The 22,276-nt window shown below is 51.9% G+C and overlaps 1 protein-coding gene across 1 annotated transcript; it reads right to left on the reverse strand.

Moving 5' to 3' along the window:
• Positions 1–876: 876 nt before the first annotated feature.
• Positions 877–21,679, reverse strand: EIF3L (eukaryotic translation initiation factor 3 subunit L). Its single transcript, XM_058673063.1, has 13 exons — positions 21,562–21,679; positions 21,133–21,181; positions 20,642–20,852; positions 17,362–17,441; positions 15,605–15,666; positions 12,531–12,600; positions 11,989–12,062; positions 9,885–10,056; positions 8,121–8,275; positions 7,215–7,385; positions 5,294–5,791; positions 1,787–1,867; positions 877–1,088 (listed from the first exon to the last, which is right to left on the reverse strand). Exons 1-13 carry the CDS (start codon positions 21,592–21,594, stop codon positions 1,050–1,052), a joined length of 1,695 nt encoding a protein of 564 aa, XP_058529046.1. The 5' UTR covers positions 21,595–21,679; the 3' UTR covers positions 877–1,049.
• Positions 21,680–22,276: the final 597 nt, after the last annotated feature.

Consider the following 22,276-nt stretch of genomic DNA (forward strand, 5'->3'; position numbering starts at 1 on the left):
GATGTGAGTTCATCTTCTTGGGAACCAGCACCCAGCCGAGGTAGCCTAGGGGTAGTTGACCAGGCCAGCTGTAGCCAGGGGTGGCCCTGGGCAGGCCCCATGACAGACAAACCCCAGGCAAGCCAAGCTCTGGCTGGGTAGATCACAAACAAGTAGTGATCCAGAGCCAAGGATTGCCTGTCATCGAGACCAGGGTCCACTTGCCTATCAGTGAAATGGGAGACTCTCACTACTACATCCGGGGTCTCGGGCTCATGCCAGGAAGAGACATGTGTCTTCTGATAGCCCCTGGCAGTAGGATGTGCTTAAATTTCCTCCCAGTGCTGCCCCTAAACTGCCACCCAACTACACACACCGCGTAAGGTACACAGGACTCTCACTACACACGTCATGCAAGGTTCACAGGGCTCTCATGACCTGTGATGACACAAAGTTCCAACGTCCTAGAAATGACACAATGCTGTATAAACACCAGGGGATGAGAACCCAACCTGACAACAGCAGACTACACTGTGGTGCAGTGGGTAAAGCTGCTCCCTGCAATGCCAGTAGCCGACACAGGTGCTGCCTCTTGTCCTAGTTGTTTCACTTCTGACCCAGCTCCCTGCTAATGTGCCAGGGAAAGAAGAGCACAGCCCAAGTGTTCGGACCCCTGCCACCCACATGGACAAGCCAGATGAGGCTCCTGGCTCTGGCTCTGGCCTAACCCTGGCCAATTGGGGCCACATGGGAGAGGGAACCAGTGGATCTTTCTCTTTTAAATAAGTACTTTAGAAAAGACAATCAGACACTGATAATGGATGCTTCCAGACAGATGGAAACAATGAGCTGCAGCCCCGACCCAAATCCCCCACCCCCCAATAACAGGCTGACAGATCTGGCTCCAAACATCTTTTACTCAGGTCTGCTTAGAATATCTCGGTCCTCAATTCAAACACATCTCACCCAGCTGGCAGGCTGAGGGCTGCCCAGGGACCGACTTCCGGTGCCAAAAGCACTGATGTCCACAGTGGCATCAGAACAGGTGACCAACTAACGCAGATATGTCCTCAGGGTCTCTGTCCCATCTTCTTCAGGGTACGATTAAGCTGGAGGGGAAGAAATGCAAAGTTGGCTACAAGTTTTCCTGTACCTGTTCCCACAGGGGGCATCACCAGGTGGGGCTCCCAGCGCTCCCTGAAGACAAAGATGTGCACAGTCCTGCTGTGCGCGTGATCCGTCACAGCCTGTATCGACTGCCCCCCACACTCCAAATCATAACCTCCACTGCTCTCCCCACCCCCACCCCTGTGCCCACAGAAGGCAGCACTGGTCTATGTGTAACTGCTGCAGGCAGAGGCTGCCCCCTGCTGGAGGGTCCCTAGCATGGGGACACAGGCTCCCACTGGGACTGCAGAAGACCACCAGACTCTGCTAGGGCCTGGATTCCACCAAGGTAACAGGCTGGAACCCCAGCCAACAGGAACCCGCCAGACCCGTATGAGGTGGAGCCCAGTGCCAGGAGCAGGGGGGGTGGGCAGGGATGTGTAGGAGCAGGCAGAGAACCTGCCCATATTAGGAAACCCTAGAGAAGGAGGGAGGGCAAGCAGAGCTGGCCACCCGCAGAGGGCTGGGAAGCAGCCAGTTCTGGGGAGGCCCGCCCCACCCCGCCCTGACAGGGAGCCCCAACCCACAGCTTAAAGGGCCCATTACAGGCCTACCAGAGAACAGAAGCAGGAAAGACACCACGTGACAAGTCCCACCCCATTCTGAGCCCGGTCCCTGGCAGTCCCTGGCCGTCTCTCACCTCCTCAAATTTGTGGATCTGACGTATGAAGAAATCCCCATAGCGTCTGGCGACCTTGGTGTCAGCAATGTGGATCATGTCCTGGGGGACAAGCGTTAGCTATGAGGGAGGGGAGCAGGAAGGGGAGGGTCCCGCAACCCAGGAGCCACTCAGGGACTTGCTGTTAAGTGCTGGCAAAATCTCTACCCCTACACTGCTTGTCAAAGGCAAAGGCAGGGCTGTGTGGGGAGGAGCCGCTGGGAAGAATACCACCACAAAACATGTGGCGAAAATATCTTCTGATGTAGGCAAGGGGCATATTATTATTAGCTTGACCCAAATACAATCTCTGAGCAAAATTGAACATCTATAATAACTACACTGCTTATTCTCAGGAGAGGTGTTCCACCAAACCAGAGTCAGGGCGAGCCAGTTGGGGACTCTAAGAGATGGCAGATTCAAACATGACGGCACAGCTCACACTGCAGGGAAAGGCTCCTTGAGTTGAAACAACATTGAAAAACACCCACTTTTACTGGCATATTTTTACGTTGGCCAAGTCTGTTCATGTCAGACACAGTTAAATTCTGCCAACCACATCATATTCCAGAAGTTACAGTCTCAAGTGAGAAAGCAAGGGGAGTTTTCAAAACAAATGACTCAGCACATTCACACCTAGACACAAATGCTGCTCACACAAACTTCGTCACAGCAATGAAAACAACTCCCAGGCCTGCTGCCCAAGGAAGGGGTGGACAAAACATGGTGTGTGCGTGTACAGGACAGCAACGAGGCAGCTGAGCACTCACACACAAGCCACAGTGCGGGTACACTTGGCCAGCAGGCATGGGGAGGGCAGCCCCGCACAAGGGGCGACATATCAGAAGGCCGCAGAAACGCCAAGGGAAACCCCCAAGGCAGAAAGGGGAAGGAGCGGGCAGCCAGGAGGGACTGCTGCTGGGTAGCTGGCTGCTTTCCACTGGATGGAAACGTCCTGCAATTAGATCATGGCGTGCTTCCACAACATCGTGATTACAGCATACTAAAATCACTGTGTTGGAAACTTTCACATGGCAGCACTGGGCTGGGTGGGGCACAGGGGTCTAGGCCACCCACCCTGAGAAGGTAGTATCCTACACCATTGCCAGTTTGAGCCCTGGCTGCTCCACATCTGATCGAGCTCCCTGCTGATATGCCAAGGAAAGCAGCAGAGGATGGCCCAAGTATCTGAGCCCCTGCACCTGGGAGACCTGCAGGGTACTTAAACACCATCTATGTATGTGTAAATTATACATTATATATATACACACACACACATTTTATATACCACACACATTAATTATATACTCCTTTGAAAGGCAGAGTTAGAGATGCATTGAGCTTCCCTGCTTATGGCCTGGGAAAGCAGCAGCAGCTGGTCCCAAAGCCTTGAGACCCCGTGCCCATGCGGAATACCCAGAAGCTGCTCATGGTTCCTGGCTTCGGATCGGCTCAGCTCTAGTTGTTGTGGCCACTTGGGGAGTGAACCAATGGACAGAAGATCTTTATCTGTCTCTCTGTATTAACTTCCTTTCCAATAAAAATAAATAAAAATGGCCCAACGCAGCAACCTACTGGCTAAAATTCTTGCCCTGAATACGCTGGGATTTCATATGGGCGCCAGTTTTTTTTTTTTATTTTATTTATTTATTTATTTATTTATTTTTAGATTTTCATTTTTACTTTTATTACAAAGTCAGATATACAGAGAGGAGGAGAGACAGAGAGGAAGTGGAGCTGCCGGGATTAGAACCGGCGACCATATGGGATCCTGGCGAGGACCTTAGCCACTAGGCCACGCTGCCAGGCCCAGGCGCCAGTTTTTAATCCTGGCTGCTCCACTTCCCTTCCAGCTCCCCGATTGTGGCCTGGGAAGGCAGCAGAGGAGAGCCCTGCACCTCTGTGGGATACCCAAAAGAAGCTCCTGGCTTTGGATCGGCTCAGCTCTGGCTGTTGGGGATTGAACAGGTAGATGGAAGATCTTTCTCTCTGCATCTCATTCTCTCTGTAAATCTGACTTTCCAATTAAAAAAAAAATCTATTAAAAAAGAAGTGGAGCAGCCAGATTCAAGTTGGCAACCATCTGGGATGCTGGCGTCACAGACAGCAGCTTCATCCGCCATGCTACAACAGACTGCATATCATTCTCTAACTCTGCTTTTCAAATACTGAAGACTTAAAAAGAGATTTACCCATGCTAAGCCCAGAGGAACAGAGAGAAGATGCTGGTCCAATCTCTAAACGCTCTTAAGGGTCAGGGTTCAGCCTGGCCAAAGTCAGCATCTCAGCAGGCAGAGGAAGAGGATGTGGGATCCAAAGTGGGATGTCTGGGACCTGAAGTGACAGGATATCGCCATCATAGGTGGCATGGCTTAACATGCTGCACCATGAGGTCAGCCCTACACAGTACGTTCTCAAAAATCGCCCAGGGCTGTAGCTATAGCATGGTACATTAAGCCTCAGCCTGTGGTGCTGGCATCCTGCTCATGTTGCCCTGGAAGGAAGAGAGGACAGCCCACGTCCTTGAGCCCCTGCATGCATGTGGGAAGCCAGAAGAGAGCAGGAGTCTCCTGGTTTCAGCCTGGCCCAGTTCTGCCAACTGTGGCCACCCGGGCCCATCTACTATGGTCTGCTTAGTTATAACGCTGATCTGTTTACTGGGTATTTTCCTTCTTATTCTTCTTTTAATATTTATTTGGAGCCCGGCGCGACAGCATAGCGGTTAAGGTCCTTGCCTTGAACACACTGGGATCCCACATGGGCGCAGGTTCTAACCCCAGCGGCCCCGCTTCCCATCCACCTCCCTGCCTGTGGCCTGAGAATGCAGGAGGACGGCCCAAGACTCTGGGACCCTGCACCCGCATGGGAGACCCGAAAGAGCTCCTGGCTTCGGACTGGCTCAGCTCCAGCCATTGCGACCACTTGGGGAGTGAATCATCGGATGGAGGATCTTCCTCTGTCTCTCCTCTCTGTATATCTGCCTTTCCAATAAAAAATAATAAATAAATGTTTTTAAAATAAATAAATATTTATTTGAAAGCAGATTTTCAGAGAGAAGGAGACAGAAAGGGTTGTCCATCTGCTGACCAACTGGTTACAACAACCAGAGCTGAGCTGATCCAAAGCCAGGAGTCAGGCGCTTCTTTCGGGTATCCCACAGAGGTGTAGGGTCCAAAAGACTTGGGCCATCTCCTCTGCTTGTGACACAAGGGTCTAGCAAAGTGACTCAGTGGCTAAATCCTCACCTTGCACGTGCCAGGATCCAATATGCGCACCAGTTCATGTCTTGGCTACTCTACTTCTCATCCACATGGTACCACGGGTGGAGGTGGCCTACTCTGCCACCGTGTCAGCCCCTAGTGTCTACTGTCTTACAGTAGGATGGAAACATCCCAAGAAGAGGATTTTTCACATAAGTGCCCTACGCCCAGAACAATGGCAGAAGATCACAGTATTTTTTTCGAATTTCCTGTCCAGACGCGAGCCTACCTTATCGATGTAGAAGTCGACCTCAGAGGCTGACTGGAACTCGCCGTCGAGGGCAGAGATGCCGCTGGTCCACACCAGGTTCTTCATCTTGTGCTTGAAGACGAGCAGCTGGATGCGGAACTCCTGCTCAGTGAGGTCCAGGAAGCCAGCCAGCTTGGCCACGGGCATGGTGGTGTAGAGCTTGAGGAAGCTGCGGATGGTTGAGAGCTGCGCCTGTTGCTGTACCTCGTCGGAGAACACCTTCAGCTGCTGCAGGAAGGGCTCCTTGTGGTAGTTGGGGTGCACGTTATCATAGTTGGGCACCACAGGCGACAGGAACTTGGGGCACGAGTAGCTGAAGAGCTCCTCGTAGACCTGCGGGTCGCCCTTCTGCATGCGCAGCATCTTGTCACCGTACTTCTCCCGCAGCTGCAGGTGGATGCTCTCGTCAATCCGCATCGGGTACATGGTGAGCGCGATGGCCAGCAGCGCGTGCATCTGCTCGTTCTGCTTGTTGATCTGTGGGCAGGTCAAGTTCGTGCGAATGGTGAGGCTGACAACTGTGCTGAGGCCCCAATGCCCACTAGCTGCCCACCCCTGGGGGCACTGCAGGGACCCTCACCGCTCCCCATCGCACCAGTCTTGGTTTCCCCAAGATCTACACCAATCTTCACTTGAGCGCCACTGAGCTTGCCTCAGTGCCCCTCGTTCTGGGCTGTCACCCCCCAGCTCTTCACGGCATTTTGTCTTTCCCCAGTCCAGTTCCCATCACTGACAGGACAATCCTCTCATGTCAGGATAAAGTTCCTCAAAACCTCTGATGGCTCCTCACTGCCCATGGAACACTAGATACACGGTGATAAGCACTACTTTAGAATCCAACACTCTGATCCCCACAACTCTCAACCTCCAGTTGAAATGGCTTAGTGTGTGGCATCACCATCCTTTGAAATTTCAGCCCCTGGGGCAGTAATTGTGGTGCAGTGGGTCATACTGCAGCCTTGACCACCTGCATCCCTTATCAGTGTCAGTTCAAGTCCAGCTACCCCATTCCAACGCAGCTTCCTACTAACACATTGTGGGGAACTACAGATGATGGCCCAAGTACATGGGTTCCTACTCCCCAGTTAAGAGATCTGGACAGAATTTTAGGCTCCTGGGTTCGACTGGCCCAGCCCTGGCTGTTACAGATATTTGGAAAGTTGGCCCACAAATGAAGACCTTTCTTTCGCCTGCTGTAGCTCTCTATCTCAAGCAGTTTAAAAGAGTCAGCTGCAGGTCCGGCGCAATGGTTCAATTGGTTAGTCCTCCCCCTTCAAGCACTGGGATCCCATATAGGCGCCAATTCGTATCCCAGCTGCTCCACTTCAATCCAGCTCCCTGGTTGAGCCCTGGGAAAGCAGTCAAGGACAGCCCAAAGCCTTGGAACCCTGCATCAGTGTGGGAGACCAGAGCAAGCTCCTGGCTACATACTGGCTCAACTTCGGCCACTCTAGCCATTTGGGGAATGAGCCAGCGGATGGAAACTCTCTCTCTAAATCTGTCTTTCCAATAAAAATAAATAAATATTTTTAAAAATGAATACATGGGGCCCGGCGGCGTGGCCTAGCGACTCAAGTCCTCACCTTGAATGCCCCAGGATCCCATATGGGCGCCGGTTCTAATCCCGGCAGCTCCACTTCCCATCCAGCTCCCTGCTTGTGGCCTGGGAAAGCAGTCAAGGATACTGCACCCGCGTGGGAGACCTGGAAGAGGTTCCAGGTTCCCAGCTTCGGATCGGCGCGCATCGGCCCGTTGCGGCTCACTTGGGGAGTGAATCATCGGATGGAAGATCTTCCTCTCTGTCTCTCTTCTCTGTATATCTGACTTTGTAATAAAATAAATAAATCTTTAAAAAAAAAAATGAATACATGAGGAGCCGGCAGCACAGAGAGCCCCTTACCATCTCATACTTATACGTGGTTCTCTGGAACATGCTCTTGGTCCTTTGGATGTAGAGGAGGATGTTGGCAAAGACCCGGATGGCATCCTGGTAACGCCGCATCATCAAGTACGCGAAGCCAACGTAGTAGTAGGTGGTCACCTGGCACTCAGGCACACGGGAGTACATGCTCTGTGGGAGGGCAGGCACAAACAGCTGAGTCCGGGTTTGTTCCAGGGGCATGTGCAAGGAGGGAAGGCCGAGAGTCAGCCGGTGGGGAGACACCAGCAGTGACCCCTCAAAGGCCCAGAAGTATCCCAAGGAAGCTGTGGTGTTGAAGCCACTACTAAATGGTTATCTTTTTACGGCTTCCATCTTTCTAGCTATTACTACAAGGAACTAACCTAAAATTCAATGCTTTATTTTTTCTCACTTTTTCAATTAAGTGCTCTAAAGGAATGCACAGGGGCTGGTGCAGAGGTGAGGGGATCAAGCCGTCTTCTGCAGTGCTGAATCCCCACATGGGCACTGGTTCAGGTCTCAGCTGCTCCACTTCAATCCAGCTCCCTGCTAATGCACCAGGGAAATCACTGGGTCCCTGCACCTACGTGGGAGACCTGGAAGAAGCTCCTGGCTCCTGATTGGCTCACTCTGGCCACTATAGCCGCTTGTGGAGTGAATCAATGAATGGAAGCCCCTTCTTATTGTAACTATGCCCTTCAAATAAAAGTAAAATCTTTATAAAACAGAGAGGGAGAACCAAGACTGCTGAAAAACACCTAAGTGCCATGAGCCACTGCAGCTGGCCTGGCGCACTCTGACCACACCAAAGAGACTCCAGATGGCCCAGGGAGGAGTCCTCCTTGGCCCCTAAGGTTCACCCCAAGGGCATCCCGTGTCTCCCCGGGAGTGGAAGCCAGCCGTTACCTTCTTGTTGAGCTCGATGTTCTCCAGCACCTTGATGGCCTGGTAGTAATCCCCGAGCAGCGAGTGAAGGCGCAGGAGCCCCACGAGGCTGAAGTAGCCGAGCATCTTGTAGAGTGAGTGGCGCCCATACTCCCCAGCCACACTCTCAGGGTCACCTGGCAGGGACAGACATAGCCTGCTGCAGCAAACGTGTGCTAAAGAACGCCCCAATGCTGCCTCCCAGAGGGTTCTCCAAAACAGCGAGCCCAGTCCAGCCAACCATACTCATTTTCTCTCGGGGGTGAGAAGTGAGTGGGGCCTCTTACCAAGGCCCCTCTGACCACCTGACCACTGAGTCCAGAGGTCAAAGCTGGGCTCTGGTCATGCACTTACACGAAAGGGACCAACTCCTCTTTCTGAGAGCACCACTTCTACTGGAAAGAATGATGACCACTAACAGGTCACTCAGATTCAACTACCTGCAAATATGTTCTCAAGAACACACGAAGTCAACCTGCACACTTCAATGAAACCAGCTGAAGCCGACCGTGTCTGCTGCCAATGAGAAACACGAGCTGCCAGATGCAGCTTTGAAAAGCTCTCACTATGAGCTTCCAAATAAAGACCTGCGAAGATCAGTGCCAATGCCAGCAATGTGATTTTTAAATACTGTGATAAAATTTGTGTCAACATTTAGAAGATCTTTACAACACAGTGAATCAATATTTTTACAAAATTACAAGAAGGCAAAACGACCAATTCAAACAGAAGCCAGAGCAGCAACTTGAGTCGGAGAGCACCACCTGTCTCAGTGTTCACAGCACTTACCCTGCAGGGAACCACCACGTCACATCTCCAAGGAGGTCCATTCTACAGCGACGCCACTTCTCAGAGTCCCCAACCACCCGGAGGGGCCAGCAGTCCCCTCATCCCCAGACACCAGAATGTTCCCAGTTTCACCCCAGCCACTTCAAACAAGCCTGACACACCAACGCAGAAGACTTCCAAGCAGCCTCCTGCTTTGCCACCAGCCCCTATGGGTGCAGATTCAAGACCTGACTGCTTCTCCCTCTCTGACCCAGCTCCCTCTTTTCTTCTTTAAAGATTTATCTTTACTGGAAAGGCAGATCAATTTCACAAAGAGAGAGAAAGGTCTTCATGCACTGGTTCACTCCCCAATTGGCCGCAACGGCTGATCCAAAGCCAAGAGCCTCCTCTGCACCCCACCAGGTGAGGGTCCCAAGGCTTTGGGTCATCCTCTACCAGTTTTCCAGGCCACAAGCAGGCAGCTGGATTGGAAGTGTAGCAGCTGGGACACCAATTGGCACCCAGAGGGGATCCTAGTGCTTACAAGTTGAGAATTTAGCCATTGCACCAAACCCAATCCAATTCCTTCAAACTGCCTGGAAAACCAGCAAGAGATGACCCAAATGCCTGGTCCCCTGCTACCCATGTGAGACATGTGGCTGAAGCTCCTGGCTCAATCCTGGCAGTTGTGGCCATTTGGGGGGATGAATAGCAGACTTCCCCCCAGTAACTGCCTTTCAAAAAACAGCAGTGTAAAGAGGATCCAACCTCCAAAGCCCAAGAAGGATTCATCTAAACCCACAGGCCACAGTCCCAGGAGGTGTTTGTGAATGAACAGCTCAGTAAGCCCACCCTAACTCAGCACAGCACTCCCAAAGACGGCGACATAGCTATTCTACTTCCTCAGGGACTCGGCTGGAGCCCAGCACAGGCTGCTGGGAGGGATGCCAGGCTAGGGCGCTAGGCCTGCTGCCTCACCTCCGCTGGTGTACACCTCCAGCTGCCGGTTGATGTTGGATTTATCGACCAGGGAGTGCAGGACATTGAGGACGCTGTGCACATTCCAGATTTTGGGATTGGAGCGCAAGAAGTCGATCTCCTCCTCGGACTTCTTGGCCGTCTTACAGCGGTACTGGCTAAAGGACTGGAACTGTTGAGGCAGAACAGAAAGACACAGCCGTGGGACAGCGGCACGTGACCATCATGTGTGCAAGGCACCAATGAGGCGAAGCCAGAGCTCTGGGCCAGGCAGAGGAGCAGGGAGATGACCACTGCTCATTTTCAGTTTTCTTAGAGCTCATTCTCCCACGGCCAGCTCTGAGTAAACCATGAATCTTAGGCACTACCGAGTCTATCCTCACACGGTGACTAGGTGAAAGTATCTGGCACTGCTACTAGTTTGTGGGGGGGAAGATAACAAAGGGACTTCAACCTTTGTCAGAAAGGGAAAGTACGGTAATCCCCTTCCAGGAGAGAACTGGCTAAGCCCAGGAAGTGACTATCTTAAGAGGGATAGAGCTGCCTAGCCAGGTCCTCCTTTCGCTTGCCTGGCTGACAGCAGTCACCAACTGGCCACCAGTCAGGAGGCCTGCACTGGAAAAGGCCCAGGAGCCTAGCCCTGGGCAAGATGCTCCAGGCACACCCTGGGGGGACCTTGGATTCACAACCCTGGTCAAACAGCACAAACAATGCCTTCTTTGCTTTCTTTTTTTATTTGAAAAGGAGAGTTGGGCCCGGCGTGATAGCGTAATGGCTAAGGTCCTCGCCTTGGATGCGCTGAGATCCCATGTGGGCGCCGGGATTCCATGTGGGCGCCGGTTCTGGCACTGGCAGCTCCACTTCCCATCCAGCTCCCTGCTTGTGGCCTGGGAAAGCAGTCAAGGACGGCCCGGGGCTTTGGGACCCTACACCCACGTGGGAGACCCGGAAAGAGGTTCCTGGCTCCTGGCTTCGGACTGGCGCAGCACAGGCCACTATGGCCCTTGGGGAGTGAATCATCAGACGGAGAATCTTCCTCTCTGTCTCTCCTCCTCTCTGTACATCTGCCTTTCCAATAAAATAAATCTTAAAAAAAAAAAAGAAAGAAAAGCAGAGGTACAAAGAAGAAAAGTGACAGAGAGCTCCTCCAAGCCCTTGGGTTCTTGCACCCACTAGGAAAACTCAGATGAAGCTCCTGGCTGAGAAATTCAGCCATGTGGTTGGTTAGTAAACCAGCAGCCTAAAGATCTTTGTCTCTCCCTCCCTGTGTAACTCCACCTTTCAAATTAATAAATCTTAAAAACACAACCAAAAAAAACCTCCATCAAATACCCCTGAAATACCCAAAGCTAGCCAATTATATGATCCCCATAAAACAGAAGCGAAAAAAGATCCTTTTCCTAAATTCTCTATTTTAATCTTTTTCAGATGTATAATTTCTACAAAATAAAACTGGTCTCCACAAGAGAAAGAAAACAATCACAACAAAAAAGCCAAATTTACTACAAGAAGCACTATGTAAACTGCCTGGCTATTTCTGTAGCCTTTCCTACTACAATCCTGACATAGACATGTAAACTACCCCAAGGCCTTAAGCAATGAGGAAGCTCCTGGCTCCTGGTCTCAGAATGCCTCAGCTCCAGCCACTATGGCTGCTTGAGGAGTGAATCAGCGGACAGAAGACCTTCCTCTCTGTCTCACCTCCTCTCTATATAACTCACTTTCTAATAAAAATAAATCTTAAACAAACAAACAAACAAACAAACAAACAAAACATTGTCCGCAGCAGCCTGGAGAAGGTGTCCTGACAGATTTTGGCCACCACCGTCTCCATCATCATCAAGCAGTGTATTTCCATTTTCTGAGTGTGGGAGGTGAAGTCCGAATAACTTACAATCAAATCTCCGATGGAGCGACCAGACAGCAGCCCAAACACAGAAACGTCCAACTTCCTACCCGGAGCTTGGGCCAGCTCCTCAGCAGAAAAGCAATGAGGACACTGCCACAGGGTATCTTCTGCCCCACCTGGACTATTTTTGTAACATGCAATGGCTTCACCTGCTCCCTGCCTGGGTCATTATTCCAAACGAGGCGGAGGAGATACCTGATAGATGAACTCATCGATGATATCCCACAGCCACTGGTTGGGAAGTTCAAGGGGAGCAGGACCATCAGCATCTGCTCAGGAAATCACCAAATAAATAAATAAATAAATGTCAGATCCAAAGATTATTCACAGACCGCAGAACTAGTTTTGCTTATTTCACTTATGTGGAAGGGGGAGAGAGGTTCTCCATTGTTGAGTCACATCCCCTACAGCCAGGGGTGGGCCAGGCTGCAGAGGCGTCCCCATCCCTGTCTCCAACACGGGTGGCAGCAACTCCCGTACTTCAGCCATTGCCTGCTGCCTCCCAGCACGAGCATCAGCAAGAAGCTAACCAGAAGCAAACTAGCTGGGACTTGAACCTGGCAGGTGGATCATCACTCAGCTCACTGTACAATGCTGGGCCCTGAAATTTCCCTCTTAAAAGGACAACAAACCACAAGCCCCCAGCTCCCACTTACACTCCCAAATCCTGCTTAAGAAGAGCATGAAACCAATGCCAGCTCTCCTAACCTCACCCACTTGGCTCAACTGAGACTCACTAAGAATGTAGTTGAAGAGGTTGCAGTAGTTGTAGTAGGATTCAAACCTCTGGGCCAAGGACGGTCCCCCCTGTGAAGAGAACAGACATCAGCACACAGATAACTCACTTCCACGTGGTTCACCCCAGGCTACGAAGAGGAACTGCGAGAACTGAGGTCTGTTCTCTCTAGCTTGGAATCCTAGTCCTAAAGCCACAGGGAAGCCAGCATGTGCTCCAGCCCACAGGGCACTGCCCGCTGGATGACAGGGGTACAGACCTGACCCTTAGAGAACTGGAGTGCTCTGGCACAGAGAAGACAAAGTGTTTCATAGAAACAGAAGAAAACACTGCCAACCTGGGCACAAGCAGAATTGTGCTTCAACAGGAGCCCAAAGAGACAACATGCCACCAAGCCACACTAGGCCCCACCAAACCAGCAGGTAGGAGGCCCTCCTATCCCAAACAGACCCCAGGCCAGGGCCAGTAACCACCTGCTCCAGTCTCTTGTCCATCACTTGTTGCACGGGCACACAGCTATATCCACTCAAGACACACTGCTCACGGCTACCGCAAAGTCACAGCTAAGAGGATTACTGATGAACAGCAGGACCTCACAGCCTAACCATTTGCTTGCTGGTCCTCGGGACCAACTTCTGAGCTTGGGGATTGAGAGCAGGAATGACGTCCTTTGCAACTGGGTACAAAGAATACACATGTTGTAGTCTTGGCCCTGCCACCCCCAAGGGGGGGGGGGGGCGTGTCGCTGACTGGTCACCAGTAAGAAAACATAGTTAAGGGCTCGGCAGCGTGGCCTAGTGGCTAAGGTCCTCGCCTTGATCCTATATGGCTGCTAGTTCTAATCCCGGCAGCTCCACTTCCTCTCTGTCTCTCCTCCTCTCAGTATATCTGACTTTGTAATAAAAATAAAATAAATCTTAAAAAAAAAAAAAAAAAAAAAACATAGTTAAGGCCTTTACACAATATAGAGGCTCACGAGGGGAAAAGCCTCCTCCTCACAGCTGAACACTGGCCACACGTGAGGCAGTGTCCACCGGTACCCAGTGCAGCAGTTAGCGCCTCGGCCTGCTGAGCCTTCAGCTACAGACCGGGCAGAAGGTGTCCTGGGGGCTGGTGGGGGACACCCGATGTCCCGGCCTGCCCAAAGCCATGTGTCCACTCCGGCTACACTCTCCCTTCCCACTAGGTCCATCAGTTTCAGCACTAATAACCTTAGGGCATCTACCTCCTACCAACTTAGGTGACTGGGGTCCCACTGGGATGACTCTGGTGGCAGGAACTCTACTAGTCACGGGGATGACAACTGGTGCCGAGACGGGGGTTTGAGTCAGATCAGGTGCTGAGGGATGGGTGGTGAGTGCCTGAGAAGCTGGGACTTCCTGAGGTAAACACTCCACAGACCATGGCTCTATTTTCCTTTTTCACTAAGGCACACATGTGCTCAAAATCACATCACCAAAATGAGTCAGACAGGATTCCAGCAGGGAAAACAAAGTTGGTGCAGCTAACCTCCAGTGGAGGAAGCAAGAAACGCCCACTGAACACATGCTAGAATGCACTAGTGAGAGCTGTTCTCAAGTGCCAGGAATGGCTAGGGATCCAGGAAGGGAGAGGATGAGGGAAGATATCAGCTGGGCAAAGGATTCAGCAGCCACAGCTAAAACCTGGGACTTCAGCCTTCTCAGGAGAAGCCTGTGAGGGAGTGGCCTGGCGACCATCCTGCAAAGAGGATGGGGGCGGAATGTGCCAGCAGGGGAGCAGCACCTGCACGGGTTCTGGCCTGAGGACTGGCGCTGGAGAAGCAGCAGGGGTATGAATGTTGGCTTTGAGAAACAGGCTGAATGGCAGTGATAGTTATCGAGATGACAAATGTACAGGAAGCAGGTTAAGAGAGAAGCAGGAGTTGCAGCTTGGGCACATTACACTAGAGATGACGACTGGAGAGCCGGGTGGAGATGCCGAGCAGCCAGTGCGACACCCAAGCCTGGCCTTCTGCAGAGCGCAGAGGTTTCCGCTAAGATTTTTGTCAACTCTGTGATACTGCCACTAAGAGACAGAACCAGGCGCTTAGCATTGTGCCTGGCACACAGTGACAGCGTCATGCACATTTCAGAAGGAAGGACACTCAGGGACAACACACCAAAGGAAAAAAGAAGTGTCTGGGTACACGCTGCGGGGATGGCAGTCTGGAAGCCCGCACGTGGTAATGAGTGGACCGGCAAGAAGGGCGGGGACAGGCGGCGCAGCGCTGGCTTCTCTGGCGTGCACTCCAGCAATGTGGACTCACTGACTCCCTCAGCATTTCTTAGACGAAATCTCCGCCCATCCCTGTTGATGCTGCAGCAAGGTCAGGTAGTGACCATGCCCTTGGGAGGCAAGGGTGGGTGCCAGGCCAGGTTTGTCTCCATGCTCAAGAGGCCCGATTCCAGCCACTGAGCACACCGGCAGCAAGCTCTGTGGTTTTGGGGTTTTGAATTGCTGCTTAGGTAGCTCCATGGTGAGCCCACTGTGCCTCTGTGTTATGAATCAATCCTGAAGACTACCAATGACAAAGTAACTTTTCCTTTGAAAGTAAACAAGGGTACTGAGACCTGGTAGGTTGGAGGAGAGGGACCAGATGGCCTTTATGGGTAAAACTGATATACCAGCCTCCTTGGAGTCCTTTGCAGAACTTCTTATCAGTGAACAATGCTGACCACCGTGCACCAGTCCATGAAAAAGCTAAGGCTGGTGGCTTGTCTGGCAGGACCATATCCTAGTACCTGACATAATGATGGATTAGGAGACTGGTCACATTAGGCAGGGCCATGACATTAACCAGCACACGAGAGAACCATTTCTGGGGATAGATTCTGTGAGGGATGTGGGGGCCAAACTCTGTGGAAATATTAGTCCCACTGGTTAGCTCAAGAGTTGGGTGGTGATAGACTAAGCTAGGTGTGACCAAGGAGCCTGGCATCACTCACAGATAAAGGAACCGACAACAGTCTGGACTGGTCAAGGCAGAAGCACGTGAATGTGCATCCTGAATAGGGTGTGGGGTGGGCCGGGCTGCGGGGGCCTTCAGATACTCACACTGACTTTGGCATATATGTGCCTGTAGTATAATTCCTTGTACAAGATCAAGAAGACGGCATCTGGAAAAGATGGCAGAGAGCGTGTGAGATGGAGCAGAGGGAGGAAGAAAGGTGATTTTAGGAACTAAACAACATCTAAACTATATGCTTATGCACAAAAAATGCATGCCAAAAAATTCACTTCATGGCTCAATACGGTGGCCTACTGGTTGGGGTCCTTGCTTTGCATGTGCAGAATCCCATGTGGGTGCTGGTTCGTGTCCTGGCAGCTCCACTTCCCTTTCAGCTCCCTGCTCGTGGCCTGTGAAAACAGTATAAGACAGCCCAAAGCCTTGGGAACCTGCACCAGTGTGGGAGATTTGGAAGAAGCTCCTGGCTTCAGATTACCTCAGCTCCGGCCACTGTGGTCACCTGGGGAGTGGGCCAGTGGATGGAAGATCTTCTTCTCTATCTCTCTGTGATTCTGACTTTCCAGTGAAAATAAATAAATCTTAAAAGTGTATTTTTCCCCATTCTATTCTGTCAGTCTCATCCTAATCTCATTTGAAAGGCAGAACAGAGAGCAAGAGAAACCTTCCATCTGCTGGTATACTCCCCAAATGACTGCAATGGCCAGAGCTGGACTAGTTCAAAACCAAGAGCTAGGAGCTTCATCCAAGTCTCAAAGTGCATGCTGGTGCCCACACACTTAGGGCCATCCTTCACTGCTTCCCTAGGCCAAGAGCAGGGAACTGGACTGGAAGTGGTCCAACCAGGACTTGAACTGGTATCCATGAGATGCCTGCACCACAGGTGGATGTTCTACCTGCACAGCACTGGCCTCTTCACCAATTAGAAACGGTTGCTGTCCAACTACTTTAACAAACCAGCACATAAATAGTTAAGGCTCCACATGGGTCAAAGACACTAATAACGTTAGAAACCCAGACATCTTTGACTCAGAAATCCTATTTAGGAGATTCATCCTGTGGCCAATGCAGCCTCAGGTGGTCATCCTGTGCAGGAAGAATTAACACAGCCAGCCCGAGACTGCTATCCTTCGAGATGCTCACTGCGTGACTGGCTGGCACCTCCGGACCTTCCAGCTGGACACCTGCCCTCCCTCTGGGAGTGTCATGTGTTGGTGTGCTGGGTAGGGGAACATGTGTGGCTAGGTTCCAATGGCATCCCTGGACACGAGGGCTCTAAGGAGTGGCTGCAGTAGATGACACAGACACGTGTCGTCACACAACATGGCCACATGCAGTTACAATCTGTTGCCAGATGCAGGAAGTCACCCAAGACCCCACTGAGAAGAGACTCTTAGAAACGTGTGCCTCCTAGAGGAAGGCGCAGATCCACAGACACCCACATGGGCACAGGACAAGTCGACGTGGGAAAGATCCTCTTTCCAGCAGGCAGCAGAGGCAGCTAAGTGCTCATCACTTCTCACCCAGACAGGATATCACTGAAGAAGCTGCCAGGTGCCAGGCTAGGGTGCTGACTCCAGAGTTATTGGAGTGACCACAAATTATGGACAGAAGTGGAAAGCAGTTAGGACAAGGACTGCCAACGTTGGCTTTAGCCTTGCAGAGGAGAGCTGTCCCCTCGTGAGACCTGAGGCCTTCCTTCCACCAACTGTACCTCCAAGGAAGCACTGGGTCTTAGGGAGAGAAGCAGGGAAGCCCCAGGGACCCAGCCTGCAGAGGCCTCCGGCCAGGGGCTCCTAGCTGCAGGCGCCCACACAGCACCACCAACCCCCAAGCACACACCTACCGTTGCCAACCTGCGGGGCGATGGTTTCAGCCTCCGGCCAAGGAGTGTTCTTGAAGAATCTCTCAGTCAGCTTAGTCCAGCTGAAAACCAAGCAGAGAAGTTTCATAGCTTCTAAATAGGAAAAACCCAAAAGAGCCACCCCTCCCAGTGGATGGATGAGGATGCAGCTCTGAGAGGGCAACTGGCCCCTGAAGCTGGGCCAGGACCCTTCCCGTCCACAACATCCTACCCCAATTCTGCACTACGACAGGTGTAGCGTACTGCCCTTACTATAGCAACTCACTCCCTTCCGTCAGGAGTTCAGCAAGCCTTCAGGGTCACGTGACTCTATCCCAAGCTGGGATGGGCCTGTGCTGTTTCCATGTCTGGGAATGCTGTGCCTGCTGTGCTCTGACCCCGCAGCACACCTGCATGCATGCTGGCGCTGTTTCTCCCCGGCTCCCCTGAGCAGCTCCATCCCCCTCTCCCATCCCAGCCTGAGCCCTCCCTTCCTCCTGGGTTAGTCCAGCACACATAGGGAACAAAGTGAAAGCCTCCCACTCTGGAGCCCTCTAGATTGAGCGATTCCTCGGCCATCTGACTCCATTCTCATCTGACCTTTTGCTACAGATCACACCTTCTTCAAAGCCTCTGGAAAATTTTTTGGTTGCCCTGACACCTGTCTGATGATTCACTTTTTCCCCCCCTAATTTTCAGGGTCAGTGTTGTGGCATAGCAAATAAAGCCTCTGACTGTTGGAGATTTACTTGCTCCCATATATATTGGTTCCTATATAGTGCACTAATTTGAGTCTGGCTGCTCCACTTACAATGGGGAGTGAACTAGACAGACAATCTCACTTCTCTCTCTCTCTGTAACTCTGTCTTTCAAACAAACTTTCAAAATAGATAAACAAACAAAATATTTGTTTTCATTGTATTTGAAATGCAAAGACACAGAAAAGCAGAGATAGTGACAAATCTTTCAAGTGTTGGTTTAAGCCCCAATGCCAATAGCCAGGCCGAAGCCACTAGCCCAGAACTCGCATCCGCCTGAGCCTCACCTGCTGCAGGCAGGCCAGCGCGAGACACAGCCCTCATCTTGACCGTCGTCCCTTTTCCTGCCTTTTGAAAATCTCTGCTAATTTCTTAGTCATTTGAGAGGCAGAGTGACGGACATGAAGACACAGAGGAAGAAATCATCTCCCAACACACAAGGGTCAGGCTGGGTCAGGCTGGGCCAAGCACTCCAGTTGGTCTGCTTGGGTGCCATGGGCCATCATCTGCTGCTTCCCTTGGTACGCTGGCAGACGGTAAGCAGAGACTAATACTCCAGCGTGGGGGGCAGTGAACGACCCCAGGTGGGATAGCCCCTTAAGGCCCAACAAGCATCCTCCAGCTACAGGGGGTTAACACAACAGAACGGAACTTTAATTTTCAGTAAATTTTATGTCAAATATAAAAACCAGTAATTCATGCCAGCTCAGTGGCTCATCTCGCTAATCCTCCACCTCCAAGTACTGACATCCCACACGGGTGCTGATTCGTGTCCCAGCTGCTCCACTTCCTACCCAGCTCCCTGCTTTTGGGCCAGGAAAGCAGTAGATAATGACACAACGCCATGGGACCCTGCACCCACACGGCAGATCCACGAGAGGTTCCTGGCTCCTGGCATCAGACGGGCTCAGCTCCAGTCATTGTGGCAACCAGGAAGTGAACCAGCAGATGGACTCTCTCTCTCTCTATGTCTCGCCTTCTCTCTATAAATCTGCCTTTTCAATAAAAATATTTTTAAAAATAAATAAAAACCAGTAACTCAGTTATTGAAACACTTTCAGCACTCAGGTATATTTGGAATTACTTGAGTAAACTTTATGAAATCTAAATAGAGATTAAGTACTTCTGATATACAAGAAACTAAATATGCTCCAACTATAAAATACATACTAGATTTAGATTTATTCCAAAGGCAAAAAGTGAAATACCCAATTAGCTTAAAACATTCACTCCACTCCCACCTTCTAACCCCACTCACCCGCCCAGGAAAGCAGCAGAGCAAGGCCAAATTCTGCAGCCTCTGCACACACTCAGACACCTAGCAGGGCCTGGCTTCAGCCTGCCTGCTGAAGCCACCTGCAGAACAAACCAGCAGGTGGGTGACTGGTTTCTACTCTGTAACTCTTATCTTTCAAATAAACAAAACCTAAATAAAGGGAGGAGAGGGAGCCAGAACAACAGTGAGGTCCTCTACTGTGGGACACTCATTTTTAAAACACTAGCTACATTTCGAAAAAAATGTAAAATTCATTTTTCTAATGAATGAAGCTGCACCTGTGGCTATTCTGCTCAAGAGCTCAGGCCTCTACAGTTTCAACCAGGAAACTAGGAAAAGAAGGAAACGCAGGCCACAGCCCAGCAGGCCTCCAGACCCCTGCCCGCCTTGTACCCTACCAGGCATCATCTCCACTCTTGGCAACATCTCTTCTAACTACCCCAGATGTGTCTGTCCACTCTTATCTCCAACGGCCGCCACACTGGGGCACCCTCAAAACCACGCCACGGGACAGGCATCCGGCGCCATCGGAGAGACCAGCATTTCATACCAGACTGCCTGGGTTCAAGTCCCAGCCCCACGTGGAACTTCAGCTTCCGGCGAATGCTCACCCTGGTGGGCAGAGGGCAATGGCAGGTGGTCGGGTACAGGTTGCCCACATGGACACTCGGACTGAGCTCCTGGCCCCTGGCTGCTGTGGGCATCAGGGAGTGAACTAGTTCATGGCAGCCTGCTGCTCTCTGCCTATTTCTAGACAAGATTTAAAAACAATTTTATCTCTGGTGTCAAACTGTGAGGGGAGAAAACCCACCATACCCACCTAATTAGCTATGTGACTCTTTTTTTTTTGTTAAATATAAAATGCAACATCATCCCCTTGGGGGGGGGGGTGGAGGGCACCGTGAAGGGCAAAAACACTCACACAAAAAAACCACACACAGGAGAAGCCCCTGGACACAACTCGAATACACTGACAACATGACGCTAACTGCGCTTGGCACAGTTACTAACAGTGACACTTCCCTTTTCGTGTAAGCTTCTGAAAACGCTAGCGTTTCAGGCCTTGTCCAAGTTTCCCGAGACACAAGTCCCATAAGGCGAACTTGTCTCTAGCCACGGAATCAAAGCTCCCCTGAGCACCGAAAAAAAAAGCTCCAGCATCCAGCTCCCCTCCTGCCAAGGAGCTGCCTTACCAGGCCAGCCCCCGGAAGGCGGTCCCCCGGAAGGCGGCCCCTCGGCCAGCGCGCACCTATTCTCATAGATGTCTTGGATCTCGTACACCTTCTGGTCAATGACGTCGCTGGAGACCCGGCTGGCCTGCAGCTCGTACACCTTCTGGTCTATCAGATCTGAAACTGTCTTGTGGAAATACTGGATGAAGTTTTTGATCACTTCCGGGATCACTTGATAGGTCTGTTGTTCATACTGACGCTCATAAGCCAGGTCCTGCTTCGGGTCTCCTGGAGGGCAAAGATGGGTAGATATTTTAGAGTTTCCTGGTGGGACAGAAGTCTTCAAATTAAACCACCCTTGAGTCTACATAAAGTGGTACAATCCCCCCTGGCTACTAGGAAAAGAACCATTATAAACTTTCCAAATCCGTCCCAACCCCCCCCCCCCAACAAGCAGTCCTTAGCAGGTGCCGGTCAGACCCAGAGAACTTCACCGCCAAAGCGATTTTCAGCTGACCCTGACCCTGAAGAAGTACCGAGGCCTGGCTGTCCCCGGCAGGGCGCTCACCTGTGTGCATATCATAGTCGCTGGGATACGCGTAAGGGTCGTAGACAGCCTGGAAGCAAACAGACAACCCGGGAATCCACAATGCTCTCCCAGCCGGCGTCCCACTGGCAGGCCGAGGGTTCAGGCCCCGTCCCAGCCTGGGGGGCCCCGGGATGGACTCCACCGACCCCAGCCCGGAAAAAGAGGGGGCTGACACGAACACCGAACCGTCTCCCCAGTCTCGGCCGGCGAAGCCTGGAGAAGGAGTGGACTCGAGGGCCGGACACGCGGGGAGGAGTGGCAGAGAGGAGCCGGGTGCTGGGCCAGCAGCATGGGGCCCGCTCGGGGCGGGTCGCTCGCCCAAAACCCCAAACCTCCTCCCAGGACCGGCATCCCAGAGGGCCCAGAAACCGCATGGCGAATGAGGCCACGCGAGTGGCGCCACATTACCTCCGACTCATAATCATCATCGGGATAAGACATGGCGGCGCCGCTCGTGGAGACCGCCGGAGAGAGCGAACTCGGCGGCACACGCCTGCGTTACGACGCCGGAAGTCCCCACCAGAAAACCGGAAGACGTTCCGGGGCCCCCGGCAAACGGAAACGGCCATGTTCAGAAGGGTGACGAGGATAATTACTTAAGAATATTTTTTTCTCAGTTCTTTTTTTTCAAGCAATATGAGTCTATGGCAATTATGTAAGTTCTGAGCCAAAATCATGAGCTAGTTGTCATTACAACTGGTAAAAATTAAAGGGGAAATCCCTACGATGCCACACCCAAGATGGCTGCCAGCCTCTTCCGGACGGCTTCTGGAGGAAGGGACGATGAGGGGCCGGCCTGGGGTTGAGGTGTAAGTGTTTCGTCCGCCGCGGAAGTGTCTTCAGGCCTCTGGAGCATCTCGAGACTGGACGTGCCGAGTGTACCAGTGGTCCCACGCGTGTCCCACGCGAGGACACGGCATTGAGGAGAGTGGCCTCGTGGAGCAGGCAAAGATGAGGCCAGCTGTTTTGGAATGCTGGGGACCCCCGCTGCTGGTGAGAGCCCACGCTGCGGGGTCCTGTGCCAATTCGAGGCACGGGAGGAGGGGGACTTCAGAATCCACGGAAACCCTCGCGGAGCGGTGGGCTTATACGACTCACAGACAGGATCCCGTATATTAAACCT

This window comes from Ochotona princeps, chromosome 15 (genome assembly GCF_030435755.1).
Source record: "Ochotona princeps isolate mOchPri1 chromosome 15, mOchPri1.hap1, whole genome shotgun sequence".
In the NCBI taxonomy this organism is placed as follows: domain Eukaryota; kingdom Metazoa; phylum Chordata; class Mammalia; order Lagomorpha; family Ochotonidae; genus Ochotona; species Ochotona princeps.